We start from the raw sequence: 20,987 nt of genomic DNA on the forward strand, positions 1-20,987 counted from the left end.
CTTTAAAATTTGATTTTGTTTTGGGGGTGAGATTGCAAGGTCAGAGGATGGAATCAAGGGAAGGGGAGGATGAGTGGGATCAGTATACATGATATGAAATCCACAAAAAAAAAAAATAGAAATAAAAAGTTTTTTTTTAATATATGATGGCATCACTTCTTTCTTTTCTTTTCTCCCACCAGCCTCTCCCAAGTCCCCTCCCTTGAACTGCTTCCATGTCTCCTCCCCCTTATAATAATTATATAATATCATTATACCCATAATAAAAGTGGTTGTGTGTATAGCAGTCATTAGTTGCCAGTAGTCGTGTGTCCGGGGTAGAAGCCCATGAGATTTTTCCCCCTTCCATATCTATTATTATTAATATATATTATTATATGTTATTATTATTATTAACATATCTATTGATACTGCCATTCTTCAGATCTCGTTCATGCAGCCACTTCTATGAAAGACTGATTCAAACAGACATCCTGGTATTCTGGTTCTTAGGATCTTTCTACCCACTCTTCCGAGATGTTCCCTGAGCCGAGATGCAGGAGCTGTGATACAGATGTGCTCATTGGAGCTAGAATTCCCATGATCCACTGATCGTGTCCACCTATGGTTTTCTGTGACGGTCTCCACTTGCTGTAAAGAGAAGCTTCTTTGATGAGCGGTGATAGCTACTCATCTGTGGGTAAGATTCAGAATGTGTGGTTAGGAACTGAGCTGATTCAGCAGGGTGGAGGTAGTAGTTTTATTCTAAGGTTCTGACCTCACCACCCCTGCTGGGAGAGAACATAAATCATTAGTCTTTCTGAGTCAGAGTACCTTCATTCAATATAATCTTTTCTAGGTCCATCCAATTACCTCCAAGTTTCATGATTTCATTTTTAATTAACGCTAAATAGCATTCCATTTTGCATATGTGCCACATTTTCATTATCTACTTTTCTGTCGGAGGACATTGAGGATGTCTCCATTTCTTGGCTATTTTGAATTCGACAGCAAGGCAACTGCTGAGACGTATCTGGGGAGTAGGATGTCAACTCCCTTGAGCATATGTCACGGAGTGGTACAGCTGCGTCTTAAGGTAGATTTATTTTTAGTTTATTGCGGATTCTCTGTACTGACTTCCAGAATGGCTGCACCAATCTGCATTTCCAGCAGAGACTGAAGGTTCCCCTTCCCTGTGACCTCACCAGCATTTCTTATCAATTGTTTTCTTGATCTTCGCCATTCTGATTGGAATAAGATGAAGTCTCAAGGTTGCTTTAATTTTCATTTCCCTAATTGCTAAGAATGATGAACACTTTCTGAGTTATTTTTAGCCACTTTTACTTCTTCTATTGAGACCTCTCTGTTTAGACCCTTTGCCCATTTTTTAATTGGATCATTTGTTTCCATGACTACCTGTTTTTTGAAATCTTCATGTTCTGGATATTAATCCTCTGTCAGATGTGGAGGTGGCCAAGATTCCCTCCAACTCTGGATCCTTCACTCAACTGACTGTTTCCTTAACTTCTGCACAAACTCTTAACCACTGAGCCATCTCTTCAGCCCCAAGAGTGGATCTTAAAGTTTCTCACCACAAAAAGAAAAATGAAAAAGCAATAACAATTTAAGGCGATGGATACATTGATTGCCTTCATTATGGTAATACTTACACAGTGTATCTATGTATCAAAACATTGCCCTGAACACTGTAAGTATATGCAAGTTTTAATATACTTTAAAAATCTTGAAAACATACAGGCACAGACAGGCACTTGTTTTGTGTGTATACCATCTAGCTAATTTTGTGCTTACTATATGCTTTTTAAGCAAGCTTATAATAGAGCCAGTTTTTCAGGTTTCCTCTGTAAGAATCAAGAAGGCTGGTACACTCTAGAATTCTCAGATTCTATGACTCAATGACTGGGATTCTGGGGTTCTAGTACTATGTAATTGCTACGGGCTCATTGCGGAGGACTCCATGTGGCCCTAGGGAGGAAATACATCATGATTACGGCTGCAATGTCCTTTCACTCCTTCTCCTAACAGAGCTCTACTGCTAAATTATGGAGCCACCATCTGAGGAGAAAAGAAGGAGCCATGTCATCACTATAGACCCAAATGAAACTATCTTGACTGCCTTTCCTTACAGACCTCATAACTCCCTGCTCGATATCCTCAAGGGGGAGCCAAAAGTTTTGGGGGTGAGTTCTGCCTTTTCATGGATTGTCCCAGAAGGAAGGAAAGGGGCCGAATCTCCATTTTTGTCTACAGAGGTGGCTTTGTGCCATCATATTCAGGGAGGGAGTTGGTCTCCCTTCCTCCCTGCCATTTCATCTGCAAAGTATCCTTCTATAGTCAAGGAAGCTCACTAGTCTCCACCCTCCCCAGAGAGCTATTGACAGATAATGGTTGCTGGGGGGGGGGGCGCAGCAAGGGAATCAGTAATTTTCCCCAAAAGTGCAGCTACTGATAAGTTTTGCCCATGCTCCAATCATAACATAAGTTACTGCTTACATAGGTAACTCTAAATAAAGTCAGTGAGTTACCAAAAAGGACATAAAAATTAAGGATTAGTTGGGGAAAAGAAAGGTTCAGTATGGATGCGAGCAGGCTAAAAGAAGGTAATGGGTTAATGTGATACATACATTGTATTCATGTACGAACTATTCAAAAACTGAAAAGGCAGTACATCTAAGCCAATGGCTTGTGAAAAAATGGATCCTCAGAGAAGAATCATCATGTGCCATCTCCAAGGATTTTGACGAAAATAGAGAAACAAAAGATCTCTTTAGAAGGGCAATGCAGTTTGCCTTTGGATTGAATTATATGTTAACTCTCAATGGTCAATGCAGACATGTTTCTGAGGTTCTGGATTAAGGAGCTTTCAGGAGTAACTAGTCTAATAACTCACCTAACCCCAGGGAAGTTCTATGGTTCTTTCATGGGGAGCTAGTTCTGGTCTCTGGCTTCCAACTCATGGGAAGCAGAAAACTATGTAATTTTTCCAAAAATCTTCTTTGGAAGTGGCCCCAGGCTATGGCAGTGCCTCTCACAGAAACTAAGAAGTCAGGGAAGGTGAGGTCAAAGTTCATCAGTGGAGTGTAGGTCTAAGGATGCATAGGCTCAAATAACACAGAATGAAAATATTTTTAAAATTATGCCTATATTGAATATGTACAGCTAGTTTTCTTATACACATTCACAGACAGTGTAATAAGCAGCTACTTTATGCGTTTACATTCTAGTAAGTGTTGCTTAAAGGCTTCTGGTGCTTGTGTATATGGGCCATTGTATACTACCACCCTAGGAGACAATTTAAAGGATACAGGAGGAGACGGGTGTGGTGATGCAAACCTGTTCTCCCAGCATTGGGAGGTGGAGGCAGGAGAGCCAGGTGATTATAATCACCCTATGGTACCTAATGATTTGAGCACAATTTGGAATGCCGGAGATCTGGTCTGGGAAAACAATGTGCAAAGAAGAGGCTGTGTGTAGATTATCTATACATAACATTTTTAACGAAGCATCCTCAGATTTTGGTCCTGGAACCAAGCCTCCCACCCACTTTCCCATGCAAAGCAAGGATGGGCCGCACTGTCGACTGTAGAGGCTAAGTGTGAGGATAACCAGAAGATGCCAGGGTGGCAGAGGAGGAAGCGGGTAAGGGAGTAGTTTGGGGACCTGTCCTTAAGAAGTTTGCAATCTGGGTTTAGTCACACGTGAATTCAACTATATCTGCTACAAGATATACTGGGGATCTTGGGCAATAGTAAAGGACCAGAGTGAAGAATTAAATTTTGGAGGGACTCAGCATGATGGGGACATGGAAGATGTTTGTACTGGGGTAGTGTGCAGCCGGAGGCCTGGGCTCTTGTCACCTCGTGTTTATTTTCTCCTTCCAGGCCACCCAGATTCTCCTTTCTCTGGTCATTGTGGGCCTTGGGATTATATTAGCATTGAATTTCATCTTTTTCTCCAAAAAATTTCCTCTCGTGATCCTCACAGGATATCCTTTCTGGGGAGCAGTTATTGTAAGTACTACATGCTAAGAACATGTCAGAAATTGCTATAAAGACGGATGGGAATTGCATTCAGTTCTTTGACAATAAATTTCCTAAGTGTGTCCCTTCCTAGACACCAAACAGGCAAACCACTCTTCCGTGAATGAAATTATTCCGTATTATCCCATTGGTCATTGTCTGCCACCTCACAGTAACAGCTGCCCCTAGGTACACAGTGCTTGTCCAAAGCCTATGGGTAGAGTGCATCCCACAGTACCAACCTGGATGACGAAGCAGGCAGGCAGTCTATGTTACCACATGCAGACACGGTAGCCTGAGAACAGGAATTCATACAGTTATCACTCAAAGAACAGGACTCAAGGAGGAGGAAAACTTGAGGGTCATCATAGCTCAGTACCCTTCTTAGTCCCAGAGGGGTTTAGGTCTGTCACTGTCCAGGTGACCATGGAGCCAACAATTTTGTTCTTAGTACTATGCTATTTCCACCAAACCCTCCAGCTTGGTTCCTAATCCTTTGCTGCATATTTAAGAGTAAACTCACTAGAGTATCTCACAAAAAAAAAACATGCAAGAGGATGAGAATCGGGCCTGTTTACTTCCTTTGATTGTCTCAGAAATTAGGACCATGCTTGAGATATGAGATGCATGAATGAAGGCACGGATCATCCAATCAATAAGCAAATAACGGAAATAACTAATGGGACCACTGTCTCTATGAAAACCAGTCATGTGTTTTGAAAAGCATTCTGTGCCATTTCAATAATTTGTATTTCCAAAACAAATGATAACATTTCATTTTCCCAATGAAAGAATAAGAGGTTGATTTCTTTTTATTTCTTTGTTTTTGTTTGGCTTTTTTTGTTCTTTTTTTTTAGTATTCATTTTTTATTTATTTTAAAAAACCAAACTATCTTTTTTCATTATACATACCAATCCAAGTTTCCACTTCTTCCCCTCTTCCCACTCCTTCCACTTACCCCCCATCCCCATCCAATCCTCAGAAAGGGTAAGGCACATTGCCTTAAGGAAGGACCAAGGCCCTCCCTACTATATCTAGGCTGAGCAAGGTATCTATACAAAGAGAATAGGATCCCAAAAAGGCCAGTACATGCAGTAGGGATAAATCCTGGTGACACTGCCAGTGGCCCCTCACTTTGCCCCAGCCATGCAACAGTCAACCACATTCAGAGGGACTAACTCGGTCCTATGCTTGTTCCTTCCCAGTCTGATTGAAGTTGGTGAGCTCCCATTAGATTAGCTCAGGTAGACGGTTTCAGTGGGTGAACCCACCATGGTCTTGACCTCTTTGCTCATATTCTCACTCCTTCCGCTCTTCAACTGGACTTTGGGAGCTCGGTTCAGTGCTCCGATGTGGGTCTCTGCCTGTTTCCTAAACTGCACTCACTCTAACGTAAAGAACCAAAGGGACCCAGACTTCACCTCCCCATTCTCCAAGCAAATTCTCCCAATACAAGTTGTGAGAGTCACAGGTGTGAAGTTTAGTAAGACTTAATTTACCGCTTTTTAAAACATATCAATTCTTCTAGCCCATTCCCAACGGAGGAATACCTTGCTCAGCTTCAATACTAGGGAGAGGGGCTGGGTCCTGCCTCAACCTGGCAAGGCAGACTTTGTGGACTTCCCATGCGAGGCCTTACCCTTTCTGAGAAGTGGATGGGGAACTAAGTGGGAGGTGGGGGGGAACGGCAGGAGGGGTGGAGGGGGAACTGCGATCGGTATGTAAATTGAAAAAAGAATGACTTTTAAATTAAAACAAATCAGTCTTCATGGGAAAGACATTTACTGAACACACAACTACATCTTCTTGGTAACGTTCCAGATCTCTAAGTACTGTGGGGGAAAAGCCCTTCCTGAGAAATTGCCAGATGATCTTACACCTAGAGAAGTGCTCCAGAGAACTGTGTGAGGGTGGAGTGGAGGACCCACCCGGCCCCCGGGGCAGAGAAGCACTTCATACAGGGATTCTCACGAGCTGAGGCAAAAGGAATGGATGCTTCCCCTGGCTATGACCAAAGGCACTAGCTAAGGGTGTGTCATGGGAAAACAACTGAGAAAAGTGCATGGCCGTGGCATAACATGAAACCACCTAGGAACTGTCTGCTCGTTAGCTAATGGCATCTGAGCTGACTCCACCTCTAGCTATTGTGAAGAGGGCAGCGTTAAACATGGCTGTGTACATTTCAGCATTAGGGCAAATAGTGTCTACTGATGACTGTTTTTCTTCTTTTTGTTGAAAGGTGTGTTCTCATTAGAGTTCATTGTGGGTTTTTGAGGGGGAAATGAATTCAAGGATGACAGCCATACTGGGAACATCAACTAGAAAGACGTTGTGGTTGCCCAGAGAAGGAAGGTGATACTGTGAGGCCCCAAGAGAGAGAATATGAGGGGGTCTGGAGGTGGGGGGCCAGGTGGTGCAGAGGAAGATGCCAGCAGAAGCTTCCCAGTGTCTGTATTGCAACATACGGATTTTAGATGCTAAGACCCAGGTGCCGATACCAACTCCCTATAGATGGAATTAAAACAAGGATGTTCCTCCCTAACACTCAGGTTGGAAAGGCTAGATGCTGGGGAAGGGAAGTACCGCTGACAGTTTGAAAACCCAGAGGAGACTGTGTTGTAGACAGATTAGATGGACCACCTGTTAACCATTGCCTCTTGTCTTCCGAACAGTTTTTTCTGACAGGATTCATCACAGTGTTCAATGATAAATTAAGACGAAATCTGGTAAGTAGTTTTAATCACTTCTACCTGATTTAAAATCCATTTGCTTTGTAGCAGCTTTGGCCTTAAGCTTTAGTGTTTCTCAGGAAGATCTTTTATGCATCAAATTTGTGGTTCAAACCCAACCTGTGGATGATTTAGCCCCGTGTTCTTTCCCTTTCTCCCACTTCTCTTGTCAAGAGAACTGAAAGTTACCCATTGGGAACCATCCTATATTGCTGTAGTTAAATGATTTTTAATTGGGAGTAGATTTTTTGCTTCTTCTCTTTCCACGGGGAATAGTTCACAACATCCGAGATCTCTTTTGGTTGTCAAAACTAGGTGGGGTATACTATTGGCAGCTGGAGGGTAAGAGCCAGGATTGTCTCTAAGCATACTTTTTCTTTTTGAATTTATGTTTTTATTTTATGTGTAGGAGTGTTTTACCCAAAGAGGCCAGAAGAGGGTATCAGATCCCCTGAAACTGGAGCTACAGATATTTATCAGCCACTATAGAAAACTGAAACTCGATCCTCTAAAAAACCAGCCAGCTCTTAACCACTGAGTCTTCCCTTAACCCCCTCTAAGCAAGCTTTAAAACAACGGGAACATGGGAAGACTTCCTACAACAATAGAAAAATCATCTGAACAAAACATCTAGAGTCTCAAAGTTGAAAAACACTACCTGAACCAAACCCACCCCAGAACCCTGTCACCCTCACTTTCTATTCCCAGCCCTGCCTCCAATGCCAACAGGTGCTTTGCTCAGAGGCTGTAGTGCAATTTTTACTTGGTCTTAATAATAAAAACCCAGAATCGGATACTAGGGGGGTGAAAGCTGAAAGATCAGAGAGAAGCAGAGCAGTCAGTCACTAGTTCATACCTATATGAAATCCTCAGACCGAATGGGGTATCCTGTCGCTACAAGTCCTTAGACTGAATGCTCTTGGACTGAATGCCTTCTCTGTGAAACCTCAGACTGAATCCTGAGCTTCGTCTCCTGTCACTTTATATTCCTCTCCCTGCCTGTCCTGGTTGTAGGACTGAGTCAGAGCTGCTTGGTTCTCATTGCTCTGTCAACCTGAAGGGAGATTCCTAAGAGCTACTGTGAGGACTGAGATAATACTTACAAAAGGCTTGGTGCTGGGTAAATATTCTTATTCTCAGCTAATCATTGCAGGAAGCCCTAGAGCTGTGGGCTTCCTCTCTGAGTCACTAGATCCATTTTCATGGCACTCTGTCAATTTCCTCGGGGATAGTTACAAACCCTAGAATGGTCCTAGGGAGAGGGATGAATGCCTCCATCTGCTCCTCTGGAAACAGATGCTGACAGCATCTATATTGTCTTCTTGCAGAGCTGAGATATCCACAAAGGTTATCTATGCCTCGTGGAGAGCTTTACAGACGGAAGAAGGCATGGCATGACACATGGGGGTGGGACTGCATGGACGGGATGACCATAGTCACTTAGTTCCTAATCCCATGCGTCTCTACATCATGGACAGTAAGGGTCTACCTGACGTAACAATCCCATAAGAAGGATAAGATGGGACTAGGGCTGGGTGTGCTCTTTGTAAGACACAATCTGCATGAGGGATCATATATCCAGAGACCTGAGTCTGTTAATGTTCCCTGTGGAAGCCAAAAGGACTTAATATGGAGAGTGTATGACAGATTTGCATGCTCCTTGGTTTTGTGTCTTTTTGGGTTTTGAGGGTTTGTTTGTTTGTTTGTTTTGCCAAAACCAAATAAAGACCTTCTTCAATAAAGATCTTAGCTTAGGGTGAACAGCTGCACTTCCCAGTCTTGCCACAGTTCCAGGAATATAAATGCATAGCTTCATTTCCAACCTTAGCAGACAAGTTACAGCCCACAGAGGTACAGCAGATACACTCTGGAATGACACTTTCTTTCTAAAAATTAAGAATGACTATGAAGGAAATAATATGATGCCCACAACACAGCTTTCTTGTAAGAAACTCAGACATGCCCACCTCTCCCATCAAATGTACTGGGAACAAATAAAAGGAATTAAGCAGAGGGTGCCCAACACCAACTGATCTATCTACAGTACAACTGGAAGCTCTCAGGGGACAGCACACGGGGTATAAGAAAGACTGTAAGGGCCAGAGCATCTACTGTATAACTGCATCTTCCATTATGACAGGGAATCTGAACCTGTTATCTCAACACCATGATTGCCTAAATAAGACCTGAAAAATGACACCAATTGACATGCCAATATGAATGAGAAATATCATGAGGCTTCACCCCAGAACTACAATCTAGTAGTTGAAGAACTATAATCTATGACTGCTGAGATAGGGGCAATCAATTTGTTTCAGGGATAAGCCTCACAGATGATCTAATCCCAAGTGTTCAGTTCTAAAGAAACATACAAATGAACGACACTAAATTAACTCCGTAGGTTGTATTATAAATTTATATATACATATATGTAAAAAATAATCATTAATAATTAGAGGCCATGAATTTGAGGAGTGAGGGGACAGAACACAGGAGAAGCCGGAGTGGGGGGGTGATGTAAACACAATACTCACATACGAAATTCTCATAAAGTAAATAAAATAATTTTAAAAATTAAAAGGAACTAAGTGGAGCAATCAGCTTTTTATGCCTCCCATGTTGGAGCACGAAGACCAAAACAGGGCAATTTTAACCCCTCGTCCAGATTTTACCATCTTTAACCAGACAGTTGTGTTGGTCATTGTTTGAATCTTCCTGGGGAATGTAGTGAGCCGGAAGGTGAGCTGTCAGTTCCCACATGAATCTTTGTATGTCTGGGGCCTAATATGGTAATGATATATATTTAGTATATGCACTAAATCTTTAGAAAATAAATGATTACAGGTAAGTCATTCTCGTTTTCAAAGGTAGAAATTGAGACTCAGACAGATTAAATAGCTGGTACAAATTCTAATAAAAGCAGGACTCAAAATCAAGTCTGATTTCCAAGGTGAGATACTTCCCAAGGCACCATCTCCTTCCAGGTTGTGAAAGATGCTTTGTGTTGAGATGAGATGGACATTTCAGGATTGCTAACCACAGGGCATTGTTGGCCCAGTTTGCTTTGCCTTCTGACTTAGACCAGTCAGAACTAAACTTGTCAGACCTTCCAATCACATGGACTTGATGCAGTCTCTAGAACTAGAAAAGTTCCGAGAATTTCCTACAAGGTATCTTTATCTTTAGTTTTTATTTACTTTACCGTGTCTTAAATCTATTTTCCAGAGACCAGGAGTCACAACCATGAATATCCTCAGCTCGCTAGTTGCATTAGCTGGGATTGCCTTGATCCTCGTCAGCTTTACACAGCAGCACAAATTCTGCCAGGCGCCCTCCCTCGAAGGAACATGTGTAGTAGGCAGAACGCTTCTCCTTGTGAGTGACCTGATTCTGGATGAGGAGTCTGTGTAACCTTAGCCAGGCTATGTCCACGGCACAATGATAAGTTGCTTTTTACCCCTGACCTCAAGTATAGCTGCTTCTAGAACCACAGTCTCTTGATTTTTAATCCTAATTATAGCTCCGGGGAGCTTGTGAGCTTGGTGTAACATTGTACAGCCTCCGTATCTTGGCTTGTTTTCTCTTGTAAAAATGTAAGATATTAATATAAAAGCTGCCTCATTGACCTGTGGTAAGGATTACTTCAAATAATACTTGACAAAGTATAAATACTCAATAACTATATTATAACTATTATTACTTCAATTGTATTGGGGTTTACTTTTTGCTAATCAAAAAGTTACTCTATTGGCATAAAACAAAATATGGTGGGAGAAAGTGAGGAGTTGCAATCTTTTAAATACACAAGCCATTTTATATATTTGTAAATTTTTACTTGGTAGGGTATATGATATATTAATTTATGAGGAAATATAATTATACATGTGGTTTTTATTTTGTTAATTTATTTTTGTATGTGTGTGGGTGTTTTGCTTGAATGTGGAACTATGCACCATGTGCATGCCTAGTGTCTCTGAAGCCAAGAGATGGTACTAGATGCTCTGGGACTAGAATTACACATGTCTATTAGCTACAGTGTGGATTCTGGAAAGTGAGGCCAGGTCCTCCAGGAAAGAGCCAGTGCTCAAAATTTCTGACTATCTCCAGCTCCTAATTAAAATTAAGGTTTTAAGAGTCTATCATATAAGCAATACATGACATTAAATTATTTTAATGATTTTTTACATTTATTTACTTGAGGTATGTGTGGTCCATAATGCCACAGCTTGCATGTGAACATTCGAGAACAGCTTACAGGAGTTCTTTATCTCCTCTCAACATGAGGATCCTGAGGCTTAAACTAAGGCTGTTAGGCTTGATACCAAGTGCTGTGACCATGCCAACCCCAACATCATTTTCAATCATGTCAAAGATGTCAATGGGCCTTTTCCTCTGGTCCCAAAGAAAACTCTGGACTTTTAATCTGTTTCTGATAGCAGCATCTTGAAGACTTGGATCCTAGAATTTGAAAATTTAAACCAATAAGAACAAAAGTGAAGTAGAATCATGGGAAATTATCTCCTGTGATTTAATTCCTGTAATCATCTGTTGACGTAAACTAAAGGACCTCCTTGAGTGTGCTGAGATAAAGTCCCAAATTATACTTGGGTTCCTAAGGAGAGTCAGAAAACAATAATAGGGAATAAAATCCTGCCCTACTTGATCCAACTGCATATATGGAAGTTTTATAAGGACTGGGGCCAGTTCTCTCCTGCTGGAAGGCAGACAGCATGGGACTTAGCACAGCAGGGTGTGTACACACTCCAGGCCATTATCTAAGCTTCTGCAGGTGTTCAAAAGAAACTGGGAGACAGGGAGCTTTACTCATGCTCCCAGGGTAAGTGTGACCTTGTGCACAATTGTACCCAGCTTTTGCTGCCCTCAGTATTTAAGCTTTTAGAATACCACACTGCACCCTCCCACCTCTCAATAAAGACACTACCTTAAAGTAGCGCCTGCAAAATGTCAATCTGGGTACTCGATCCATCTTGTAGGTTTGTTTTAGTTGACACATAGGTGAATACATAACTGAAACTTTCACTTCCAAAACATGGGCATCCCCAGCTGCCTTGGGGCAGGAAAAAGCAGGCATTGGGGGTACTGTATTCTCACACAGGAAACAAAACTAGGTTTTGCAATTAAATGACAAATGATTATAGGAATGCTACTGAATTCTACTGTGCCCTTCCTTGTTTCATTCTAGAGACTATTTTAGCCCTACTGATATTGGAGTTTGTTACCCACTCCTCATCAGAAAGACATGAAAATGATGCAATGTTTAATAGCTACAGAACAGCATAGCATACGGAACAGAACTTGGTCATAGGGTCTAAAGTATTCTTGGCTTCTGTTTTTAAAGTGATGCTGCTTCTGTCCTAAATATGATTTCTTTCTCCTTCTTATTTTTAGGGAATTTTGTCCATTTTATTAATCATCACCATAGTGGAGCTCAGCATCTCTGTGACTATTGCATCCTTAAGAAGCAATTGCTGGACCAGTTCGAGAAAGGTGCACCCAAAATTATCATGAGAATTGAATATCTGTGTGTGCGCATGTACGTGTGTATACACGTGTGTTCCTGTGTGTATGTATACAGTGTGAGTGTGGAAATAGAAGGACAACCACAGATGTTGATCCTTACCTTTGTTTTGAGAAAAGGTCTCTCCAGCTGTTCACTACTGTATACTCCTGGCCAGCTTGCCTACAAGCTTCCAATGATCCTGATTTTCTTGTCCTCCCACTTCCTCCCTCTAAGGGTAAAAACAGAACAGAGGTTGGTACTACTGCATCCACACTGAGATCATCACCCCACATTGGCATCTATTTTCTGTGCAGAGGCAATATGCTCAAATGCCACACTGAAACACCTAAATTAGGAAGATCAGAGGGGTCCAAGCTTAAGAGTGATGCTCACTTTAAGATAACTTGCTTTCCATTCTTGTACTATCTACTGTCCTCAGTCATCTCTGTTCATATGGAATTCTTTATCATCCTGAAAATAATAACAAATATGGGACTTTGTGGAAAATCCATAGCACTGTGACATTGGGAGCATATACCCTTACTGATCGTTTATAATGTCAAACAATATTATACTCACTCAGTGTCAACATAATAACCATTTTAATATATACCAACACCCTTATTCTACATCAAAATGAATTAAGACTTAACACAGGTATTAACTAACATCTCTGGTATGACAGAACATAGGATTTGTTCTGACTAGTGTGGTGCTGCTCCTGGCCGTGTTTTCTGAGTTATGACAGCAGTCTGGACTGTGCTTGACAGTGTTTTGATGTGGGATTCCCCTCTGTATGCTGTGAATATGTTTTATTACCACTGGTTAATAAAGAAGCTTCTTCGGCCTATGGCAGGGCAGAATAAAGCCAGGTGGAAAATCCAAGCAGAGATATATAGAGAGAGTAGGCAAAATTAAGAAGACGCCATGTAATTGCCAAAGGAGACAGATGCCACTGGACCCTTACCAGTAGGCCATAGCCTTGTAGTGATACACTGACTAATAGAAATGGGTTAATTTAAGATGTAAGAGTTAATTAATAAGAAGCCTGAGCTAGGAGGCCAAACAGAGATGGAATTAATATAGTTTCTATGTGATTATTCAGATCTGGGTGGCCAGAAATGAATGAGACATCTCCAGTTACAGTATTTGCTTGCTTCCTTGCTTGCTTTTAACTTTAAACAATCAAGCACACTCATTCTAAGTATGCTGTATGACAAATTTTGACAAACTACACATATCTACTTAATGACCATCACAATCAAGATATAGTTCAACCCCACCATCCCAAAGGTTAATGTCGATTTTCCTGACACCATCCCAAAGGTTAATGTCAATTTTCATACACCTCTTAGCAAAGGTAGATCAAGAGGTTGAACAAGAGATTTTTAGAGACCCATGCCCATTTCTTAATTAGGTTGCTCATTTGTTGTTGTTGAACTGTAATGTTTTATATATACGGTTTGGTAATTTCTTATCAGACATATGGTCTATAAATATTTCATCCTACCCTGTCCCTTCAGATTGTTAATCTTTTTTACATTCTGGACAGTAGCTTCAATGCACAAAAGGCATATTTTTATCAAATCTGATTTTTGTATTCTTTTCATTCTCTTGTTATTACATGTTTGAGTATATTGGGATAGTATATTGTGTATGTGGTGTGTGCATATATATTCATGCACATCGTTTGTGCCAAAGGTCAGCACTGTGTATTTTTCTTCAATTGGACCAGTCTATGTTTGTTTGAGACTGAATCTCTCACTGAACCTGTTAGAGTAACAAGAACATGCTGGCATGCTTTACATGACTTCTAGCCGTCTTAATTCAGAATTGCCTTGTACAGCAGGCGCTTTATCAAATGAACCGTCTCCCCATTCCTCTCTTGTTGTCTTACCCATGAAACTGCCACCAAATCCAACTGTGACAACTAATCTCAGTTGCCATCTTGATTGGATTACAAAGAGCCTAGATGACTTTAGACCTCTGGGTTTGTCTGTGCGAATGTTTTCAGAAAGGAAAGGGTAGGTAAAATATATCCCGAATGTGGGTAGCACCATTCCAGCACTACTCTTTAAAAGAATTAAAGAGGATAGGGCCCACCAAAGTACACACTTTTTGGCTTTAATGTTTTATCCAATGTGAACTGATGTTTGTCTATGGTATTTGGTAAAGGTTCAATCCATTTTTTGCATGTGGCTAAACAGTTTTCCTTGCGCTGGTTGTTAAAAACGACTGTCCTTTCACAAAGAGTGATCCTGGCATCACTGTTGAAACTCAATGAACTAATTATATCATGCTTGTTTCTGGGTCCTCTATTTTATCTACCTGTCTATCTTACCATAACTTTATCGAAGTTTCAAAATAGGCAACTATTATATCACCAAATATTCTTCTGATTAAATAGTTTTGCTATTCTGACTTCCTTAAGAGTCCATATAAGTTTGAAATATGTTTTATGTATAACTGAGAATGAGGCTATTTGTATTTTGACATGGATAGCATTAAATCTGTATATTTTTGCATAGCATTGATTTTTTTAAACAAGTTTGTCTTGTTATAAATAAACATGGAGAAGATCTCCATTTGTCTAATTCTTCTTACAAATACATTCAGCAATATTTTGGAAGTTTCAACGTAGAAGTCTTTCATCTTCTTGAATAGACATTTTTCTTGAATGTATCATTCTTTTAAATGATACTGTAAATTAACTTCTTCCTCGGAACCTAGTACCTATTTCAATAGTAGGCATTGTACTGGGTGATTTTTATCATCATCTACTCATATGTTATTCTGGTTATAATTGTCAGCAGTTAAAGGGTGAGTTCTGATTGTCTTTAATCACTAACATTCAGTTCATCTAAATAATTAACAAATCAAATAGTAGACATTTGTGTATGAACATTAACTAGATATTTCAAATATATGAATATTTAGTATTATTCAATATGAAAAAAGGCAATTTTTATCAAATCTCTTTGTTCAGTATCTAGGCTATAAGAATAGTGACTCATCCAAATCAATGCTGATGAACAGACAGCAAAGGCTGGAGAGCTTCATCTCCCTTCTACTTACATGTGCACATGAGAGAGGAAAGATAGTATGAGAATACAGTAAGAAAATGACAAAAAGACAGCTGTGGCCTACTAACACTCTGTTTTCCCCTTGGTATTATAGGCTGTATTCTTCTTCCCTTCAGAAGTTCCTCAAAATACTGAACAGCCTGTGCCAGAAGAAAATAATCAATTACAATTTGAGTTTCAAGGAAAATCTCCCAGTGATAATACAACTTCAAACATAACAGCCATTTTCTTAGGGGGTTATGCTTTCTTCAAGTTAAGAGGCCTAAGAAATCCTTCAGCTCCCAAAAATATCTCACGGAAAAGTGATAAGGGTACATCTTCTATGCATGTTCCGGATGAACAGGAGACTATTCCTCCACCCTCCCTAGAGGAAGAAACTAAACTGGATGCTTTACTTCCCCCATTAACACCAAAATCTTCAGAAAATATTCCTTCCCAAAAAGAGTCTAGAAGCAATAACCTGAATGATGAGGGCCTAGAATCTATTACACGTCAAACCTCTGATCTGCAACCCAAATTGATTGACGACCAAAATATGTCACCCAAATTTCTAAAAACTCCATCTTCACATAATTTCTCCCCTTTGTTACCTGACAGTTTATCATCCCAAACAATGGCAGCTCTGTCAACACAAGTCTTACAATCTAAACCCCCATCATCCCGTATTTCACAGTCTTATGATCTGACATCCGAGGACTTGCCTTCTGAAGACATACCATCTCAAGAAACCCCATCCCAAGACATGCAATTCCAAGATACACTCACTCAAAGCATATCATCCCAAGAGACTCAATCACAAGATATTCCATACCAAGATATACTAACTCAAGACATACCTTCCCAAGAGACTCCATCCCTAGAGACTCCATCCCAAGAGCTGTCATTCCAAGATACACTAACTAAAGACACATCATCCCAAGATACTCCATCTCAAAATACTCTATTCCAAGAAACTCCATACCAATATACTCCATCCCAAAAGATTCCACACCATTATACTCCATCCCCAAAGACTCCATCCCCAAAGATTCCATCCCCAAAGATTCCATCCCAAGAAAGCCCATACCAAAATGTTCCATCCCCAAAGATTCCATCCCCAAAGACTCCATCCCAAGAAAGCCCATACCAAGATGTTCCATCCCCAAAGATTCCATCCCCAAAGACTCCATCCCAAGAAAGCCCATACCAAGATATTCCATCCCCAAAGATTCCATCCCCAAAGACTCCATCCCAAGAAAGCCCATACCAAGATATTCCATCCCCAAAGATTCCATCCCCAAAGACTCCATCCCAAGAAAGCCCATACCAAGATACTCCATCCCCAAAGATTCCATCCCCAAAGACTCCATCCCAAGAAAGCCCATACCAAGATACATTAACTCTAGACATACCATCCCAAAGGACTCAATCTGAAGAAACTCCATCACAAGAGATTCCCTCTCAAGAAACTCCATCGCATGATTTGAAATACCAAGATGTACTATCTCCAGAAAAAATATCGCAAAGCACACAAACCCAAGATACAGTGGCCCATGACATGTCATTCTCAGATCTTCAAGCACTAAACACTGAAGTTCAAATCCAGCAAGATCCAGAAATATTTTATAGAGACATTCGAACAGAAGTTATGGAGCTGACTCAAGAATGGAAGTCTAATATGAGCAAGAAAACCCCAAGAAGACTTTCCTTATCCTTGCCAGGCAAACATAAAATATTCCCTCCCAAGAGACATTCCCTGGACCTACAAATCAAAGGTGATGAAGCCCCAAGGAGACATTCTGTAGATGTACAAAGGAAAACTTCAAGACGGAAATCCATAGATCAGCAAATCAAAGCCTGGCTATCCACAAAGAAGCACACCACAGAGAAACAAGATGCATACACTCAAACCTCAGAGCTATTCCTCTACCAGCAAGCTGATCAGCAGCAGGTCAAAGAGGAGGAGGTCCCAGTACAACAACCCCAAGATGAGCAAAGCAAAGACCAAAAATCTGTAGAGGAACTATACCCAGGAGAGCAGCTTAACGGCAAGGAGGAAGAAGATCAGCAGTCTGATGAAAAGCCACATCCAGAAGAACAAGTTCAACCATCTGAAGACAAGCAGCCTCTAGAGCAGAAAGCCCTGAATAGCCAGGAAGAAAGACAGCAAGCGCTAGTAAGAAGAACCCCGATGCCGTCATGTCTGGACTGGGACTCCCAAAGCTTTCAATTCTCAGAAAGGTCATGTTCATATTGGTCAACTCCATCCTGGCAACCTGTTAGCCTGGGATCCCAGGACTGGAGAAGTCAAGGCTGGAGAAACAAAGATTGGAAAGCACAAGAATGGCAGTTTGAAATACAGCCTTCCCTGGACTGGGAATCCCAAGAGCTATTAGAAAGAGAATCCTTAAGGCAAAGGGCACTATATCAAGAAGTCCAACCCCGCAGCACCATAGTCCAACACACCCAAGATCGTCAATTGCGTAACTTTGTATTTCAGGTAGGTCTGTGTCAAGGTAACGACCAACAATCTGGTGTTTTAAGAGGAGATATGTATGCTGCAGATGATGTACAAACAAGAGACAGGGAACCCCAAGACACAGAAGACATAGAAAATACATGCTCAAAACCAAAAGACCAGCAGTCAGAAGACACAAGGCCAGATAATTACCCTGTTTCTTGTCAGAGCTTGGTTCCATACACATATATAACTTGTTTATCCAATATAGCTTCAGAGCAAGAGGTGCAGAACAATATGCCCTGTTCAGATTCATCCAAAGATCTGAATGTCACTTCTTCCTCATGCTATCAAAAAGATCAACAGCAATCTGAGGACTCAGACTGACATACATACACATCTAACCAAAAACCACAGACCCCAGCTAATGGAGCCAGATGAGGATGAAGCAGCTGATTCTCTAACCTGTGCTTGCTGTCTAATTCACTCACCAGAGACAAAGGGCATGCAGGACCCTCAAAGAACTCATTCCTTCTTAAAACAAAATGAAAACAAGCCAGATGTCAAGACTATATCAAAACCTTCTGGGAGTGAAGAAATAAATCTCATCTAAACTATAAAATTTTGTCATCAATTATAGTATTCCAATGTATGATTGTCAATTCATCCCACAGCTTACTACTTACTGGATCTATTTTCTCATAGTGCTAATATTTTTTCCCCGCACATTTGTGTTGAAGATACGTGTACTATGTTTGCCCAATACTTGCTGAATTAGGAAGCAAAGCTAGAGAGAGAAGAGTAGAAGTCAGGGAAGGGTAGTCACGTGCATATTCTAATAGAAAATATGGCAAACTAGACTGCTTTGAAAGAAGCTGCAGAGCTCGCTCTCTCTCACATGCCTTCACTCACAGCTTTGTCAGTACTGGGAGTCAGTTTCACCCTCTATGGCCAAGTGAATTGTGTTTAAAAAAAAAACTGTCAGTTCCCCTCTCTGTCTTCCAAGCCAATCACAGTTTTCTAATCCTCTTCCTCTTTGATGCCTTTGATAAAATCTTGCTTTTCTGTCAACTCTGAAGCTCTGCATTTTGCTCAGCTGCATGGTGTTTTCTTTGTATGTGTGTGCACCTGAACTTTCTAATCTGTAACTAAAAAAACCTCGAGAACATGCATGGAAATGGATATTGAGGGTAAGGGCTAATTTTGGAAGCATATAATGTTGGATCTCACATACTCTTTATGTATTCTAACAAACTTCCTGAGCAACCTTTTTTACCACAAAGTTGGGGCCTGTGGTCAGTAAAGTCCAGTTATAGTACAAAAACAATGAGGGTGAGTAGAAGCATGTCCTGATAAGAAGCAGGAGTGTCTGACACAGTGGCTCTTTCAGGAAAGGCCATCAGAGTCTTTTAAAGCAAGGGATTGTTCACACAGATAGACGGGCCCCACTGGGGACAGAGAGACCTCCTCCCCTGAAAATAGTAGACCCATTAGAATTCAGGCTCATTGTTTTCAGATTTTCAAAGTCTTAGCCATTCCAACTTTAGAATCTCATTTGTTCTTCCAGTGTCCTTACTTTAATGGTGGTGTCCCTGAACAACAGAGAATTCACCTGGTATTGTAGCCCAGCCAGTTGCTAAATGAGATTCTGCATTTAGTTTTCAGAAATGTTGTCATCTACAGATGAGCAGGGGATCCTTCAGACCACACAACAGTGGGTCCTGTCTATTGTGTTTGATCTGGGAACTCAAACCCCCAAGCTCCTCCCTCTCTTTCCCTACTTGGTGGCAATGAACTTCATTCTAATTCTGCACTCTGAGAAATGTTTTCAAGTGTCCTGAGTAGTGTCACCCAGGTTCTCATATATAAATGCTCAATTAGGAGCAGTAGGTGGGGACATTTTATAAGATTCTGAAGCCAGGTCATGCCATGACTAACAGTGCTCTATGACTGAAAAGAGCCTCATTAGCATCTTTATATATGATGAAACTGGAGAGTTTATTTAGAAACTCCAGAAAAAATTCTGTAAGAGTTATTCTTTTTTAAATAATGGCCATCAGGAAAGGGAGGTAATTCTGTTCTGCAGAAGCTTTTCTTGAACCAAAAATTGTAGTAGTCATAGATGTCTGCGTGAACAAATCATTATTAGATAGATGGATGGATAGATGACAGACAAGTGGGTGATAGATGCTGCTTTATAGTATTAATCAAATTAACTCTTTGCTTTGGATTGAAATATCCTACCTCTACATTCTAATACAGAAGTCCTAACTCCTAAGATGATAACATTGGAAATAGAGCTTTTGAAGATACTAGGTTCAGATGAAAATAGAAGAGTCTGACCCTCATGGTAGGAGACTCTACTATAGGCACATGACAATAACTCTAGCACTCAAGAATACAAAGAAAAAATGTGAGTTCAAAGCCAGCCTGGGCTAGTGAGTTTGAAGCCAACTTAGGCTACACTGTGAAACAATTTTACACACATGCATAGAGGGGGGGCAGGGGTGGAGACAGAAAAAGAGACAGAGAGACAATGTGAAAAGGCAAGGAAAGCCGGGCGGCTGGTGGCACACGACTTTAATCCCAGCACTCGGAAGGCAGAGACAGGTGGATCTCTGTGAGTTCGAGGCCAGCCAGGTCTACAGAGCTATTTCCAGGACAGGCACCAAAAGCTACAGAGAAACCCTGTCTTGAAAATCCCAAAAAAAAAGAAAGAGAAAGAAAGAAAAAGAAAGAAAGAAAGAAAGAGGGAGGGAGGGAGGGAGGGAGGGAGGGAGAGAGAGAGAGAGAGAGAGAGAGAGAGAGAGAGAGAGAGAGAAAAGGCAAGACAGAGAGGGCGGGAGAAAAAGGGTGGGAGGGTGGAAGGAGGGGAGAGAAACTTACATAGACACCAGAGATCTGAGGAAATGTCATATAAAGGCATAAGAAGAAATCAGCCACCTAAAAGTCAAGAGAGCTATCACAAAAACCTAAATTTGCTGCTATAAGAACGGCTGTGTATAGCTGTTGTTTGGGATTATGCTGGGTTAATAAATTAGGGGTTGCAGATTCTCCTCCAGTAGCCATGATCTCACCAACACTGAAAACTAGGTTTCTAGTACCAGGTATGGTTTCCCTCCTATCAAATGGGTCTTAAGTATAATTAAAAAGCTTTTGTTTTCCACCAAGATTTATGTGCCACTCTTACACCCTTA

The 20,987-nt window shown here is 40.9% G+C and overlaps 1 protein-coding gene across 1 annotated transcript; it reads left to right on the top strand.

Annotated features, from left to right (window-relative positions):
- The first annotated feature begins 2,042 nt into the window (after positions 1-2,042).
- Positions 2,043-18,177, top strand: Ms4a14 (membrane spanning 4-domains A14). The gene is made up of 6 exons (XM_057778683.1): positions 2,043-2,180; positions 3,882-4,010; positions 6,693-6,746; positions 9,975-10,124; positions 12,159-12,257; positions 15,448-18,177. Exons 1-6 carry the CDS (start codon positions 2,043-2,045, stop codon positions 18,175-18,177), a joined length of 3,300 nt encoding a protein of 1,099 aa, XP_057634666.1.
- The last annotated feature ends 2,810 nt before the right edge of the window (positions 18,178-20,987 follow it).

This window comes from Chionomys nivalis, chromosome 8 (genome assembly GCF_950005125.1).
Source record: "Chionomys nivalis chromosome 8, mChiNiv1.1, whole genome shotgun sequence".
In the NCBI taxonomy this organism is placed as follows: domain Eukaryota; kingdom Metazoa; phylum Chordata; class Mammalia; order Rodentia; family Cricetidae; genus Chionomys; species Chionomys nivalis.

Coding starts and splice junctions, on each gene's coding strand:
- Ms4a14 (XM_057778683.1), top strand. CDS start 2,043: ATGGAGCCACCATCTGAGGAGAAAAGAAGGAGCCATGTCATCACTATA. Junction 2,181..3,881: donor GGGAGCCAAAAGTTTTGGGG/GTGAGTTCTGCC, acceptor TTCTCCTTCCAG/GCCACCCAGATTCTCCTTTC. Junction 6,747..9,974: donor ATAAATTAAGACGAAATCTG/GTAAGTAGTTTT, acceptor TCTATTTTCCAG/AGACCAGGAGTCACAACCAT.